Here is a 3,509-nt window from a genome sequence, read left to right on the forward strand (position 1 = left end):
GGAACAAGCCCATAAAAGCATGTGGCATGGTACCCGCCACCACTTTCTTATTTTAGCTAGCACAACAAGGCCCCAAGCAACCAGCCTTCCTGAATTCGTACAGACACAACGAGATCACACCCACTCACAAAATATCGAAGTCCAACTAACGAGGTCATGGCACGATACAACCAAGAGGACCTTTCCGCTGCATTGGCTGCAGTTCAAAATGGAAAAGGAAAGTGTTCGGCCTCCAAGGAATGGAACATCCCCATAGCAACGCTGAGGGCAAGGTTGAACGGCCAGCAGTCAAGATCGAAAGCTGTGTTAGTACGAGAAACCAAGCGTCATAAGCAGCTGTCGACTGAAGATGCTGTGACCCAGGCGCGGAAACAAGCCCCTAAAGAGATACCAACAGGCATGATTACAGGATAGCCAGTCTTGCAACCGACGCAGGCTCCATGGAGCCTCACACCGGCTCAAGATACGGAAACACCGGCTCCGAACTCAGTACTCCCTACCCCTCGTCGTTCTAGCGCAGCAAGCAGAGCTGGCACTGTAGCACTTTCGATCGCTTCCTTCGAAACTGGATTGCATCAGCCCGTGCCTCCCGGCCTTGAGCGCCCGCCAGATGGACGTAAAGCCGACTCAATCCATAGCCCTGCCTACAACAACCCTCAGCAGGCGCAACATCAACCCAGACGGAACCCTGACCCACCGAAGCGGCACGCATACTATCCCAAGCGGCATCACGGCACATCGGTGCCTCAGGCACAGTCACCATTGTCCAGTAACACCTGGGGGGCCGACATGTTTCCCAAATATCCCTACGCAAACCTAAATCCATCTGCACACCCTCAGACGACATCAACGGCCTTCAACATCAACCGTTTGGCTTGCTGGCAGCGAAGAAACCTGACTAGTGCTGGCTTACTGCAAGGCGACTTTCCCAAAACTTCGAACAGACCAGACCTCCAGGTCCAAGATCATACATGGTTATCGACTCCTCACTTTACCCCAGCCGCTAGCCACCCCATCCTAGGACACGTTGCGTTGTCGGATGTGTTACCCATTATGTTGGACAAGATCTCGGGCAGTTTGAGCAATCCTCGGCAAGAGGATGTCAATATTGGTAACATCTTTATCCAAATGTAGCGACATCTTTTACTTATGACAATTACCAAGTTTAAACAATGCGTAGAGATCTCGTCTGGCTCGGGCATTCTGTAATCGGCGTTGAATCTTGGCTTTTCTTTCATATCGACGGCGTTTATATCGACAGCCTCTTCGAGTAGTAATGGTCGCTCGGAAACGTGAGGAATTGCAGAAATTTTCTTCGCGTTGTGCTTGAAATCCAGCGTGATTTTGCTCAAGATGCGTGCGTATGTTTCGTCCAGCGTTCTTGGTAGCGCTTTGAGCGCCGCTCGAAGATTAATAGGATCAGGACACCTTTCCAAAGAATCGAGTTGGCACGAAACCCATCGAAACCTACATTTCACTTCAGTAATAAGTTTTGAAGATCAGGTAAGGGCTTATTCTTATATTCCATTGGCCTTTTGAATGTTGTAGATTATCTCAGGTTGGAAACGCTATTCTTATTTTCCTTTGCCGCAAATGGGAAGCTTGGTTGGACTGTGAAATAGTCCGAGCTTTAAATTGGAGATATTAATGGTATTTGGCTTGTGCTTTTTTTTTTGTTTTTGTTTTTTTAAATGTGCCTATTAAGATCCCATTTTACGTTTATACCTTACCTTTCCCTGTTTATATTAATTACCAAAAAGCCGGAAAAAAAGTCGGATTAATTAGTGGACCGTTTTAATTATTTTAAATAACATTTTTGGAAAACCCGAATAAACGTTTCGTAAATGGTTATATATACGTATATATTTAAATATGGCCAAAAATTTCCTATTTCCGTGTTGAAGGCTTTGCGCGTTAATAATAAAATATAACCCAACAATTTGCGGTATTATATTGGTTTAAAAAATATATTTATAATTGGTTAAAATAAGCTTTATATCGAAAAATAAATAATTATATACCTATTATTTTGGTAAAAAGGATTTTATTTTTGTTTATACGGTTTATTACCCAATCGTAGGGTTAATTTTACCAATAATATTATCGGGGGTTTTCCGTCCTATCCACCTTTTTGGTAATTTAAATAAGGTTTTTTTTCGACGTTATTTATTAAATAAAACGCCAAACACCTTTTAAAGGTGTTTTAATAATTTTACAAAAATGGTGTTATATAAATTTGCCATTTATAGTTTAAGTGTTATTACGCAGTATTTTACAAAGGAATTTATCCGATTGGTTGGTTATATCGTATAAACGCAGCCTAACCAGCTGGCCTGTTTTTTGTATATTGATCCGTTTATAATTTGCGCTGCCAAAATGGGTTACGAATGCCCAAAAAGCTATTTACGCCGCTGTAAGGCCAGCCAATCGGATTGCGTACTTGCTTACCGCCGCGCCGATAAAGGGCTTTTACATTTGGCCACTCGACGGCTGTGGTAAATGCCTATTAAAGAAGCTTGTATTAAGGCGCGTTTCTGTTTTTGACCGAAGCCGAAAAGTAACGAGCGGCAATATCCTGAGAGATTGCGGGCCCTTTTTTTTTAGCTTACGTTAAAATTTAAAAAACAAAGGCGGAAATTAATGCAAATATATTCCAATTAAATGTTGGAATATTATTTAAAATTATCCTTTTATTAGGCTCCGTGGAGGTGAAAGGCCAATAGGAACAAGCTCGCCACAAAACCTACCCCTTAAAACTGGTAAAAGGCGAGGATTAATATATTTAACCAATTATATGCCCCGAAAATAATAACCTATTGGGGGTAGGGGAAATTACGGCGGCGAACCTATATTTTCAAATATTTTGTAATTTAATTTGTTAAAAGTGCCTAAATAATGTAGCGTTTTTTTATATTAATGTTTTTCTGGTATATTTTGGAATTAAATATAATTTTATTTTAAAGGTTTTTTAATATAATTATTTATTATATAAAAAGCCCTTTATATAAAAGGTTAGGAAAAACGTTTTACTTACTAATATGCCTATTTAACAAATGTGTTGGGATGTGAAGGGGTAGGCCAACGGCCCTGCAACTGTTGGGTTCCCAAATGGAGTTATTATTAAAGCTGAAGGGTAAAGGTGTAAGACCGTTGTTTGTTCGTGCTGGGAGGGTGTTTATATAAGGGAGGGTCACGTGTGTCCCCGTCGTTCTAACACGTCATGTGATACGTGCATTCAGCACGAATCCGTTACATGGGAGTTTATAATTATTATTAAAAATTTGCCATAATGCTATATGGAAGGCCTATTATTATTCTATTAATATATTTTATAAATAAAAGCTCGGCGGTTATCGTTTATAAAAATTACGAACAAATATTTAAATTGCAAAACGCCTTTTACAAATACAGTTAAAAATGGATGTACAATTTAATTTATATAAAAAAATAATTAAATGCGGGGTAAATTTTTATTTGGCGGTAATTAGGCGATGGTAACGATTTTTCTT

The 3,509-nt window shown here is 40.1% G+C and overlaps 1 protein-coding gene across 1 annotated transcript; it reads left to right on the top strand.

Moving 5' to 3' along the window:
- Positions 1-239: 239 nt before the first annotated feature.
- PgNI_11995 (uncharacterized protein) lies at positions 240-1,134 on the top strand (the record flags this gene model as incomplete). Its single annotated transcript, XM_031131952.1, has 2 exons — positions 240-305; positions 436-1,134. The coding sequence occupies 2 exons, from the start codon at positions 240-242 to the stop codon at positions 1,132-1,134; spliced, it is 765 nt and encodes a 254-aa protein (XP_030977118.1).
- Between the last annotated feature and the right edge of the window lie 2,375 nt (positions 1,135-3,509).

The sequence above is a fragment of the Pyricularia grisea genome (assembly GCF_004355905.1).
Source record: "Pyricularia grisea strain NI907 chromosome Unknown Pyricularia_grisea_NI907_Scaffold_8, whole genome shotgun sequence".
Taxonomy (NCBI): Eukaryota; Fungi; Ascomycota; class Sordariomycetes; order Magnaporthales; family Pyriculariaceae; genus Pyricularia; species Pyricularia grisea.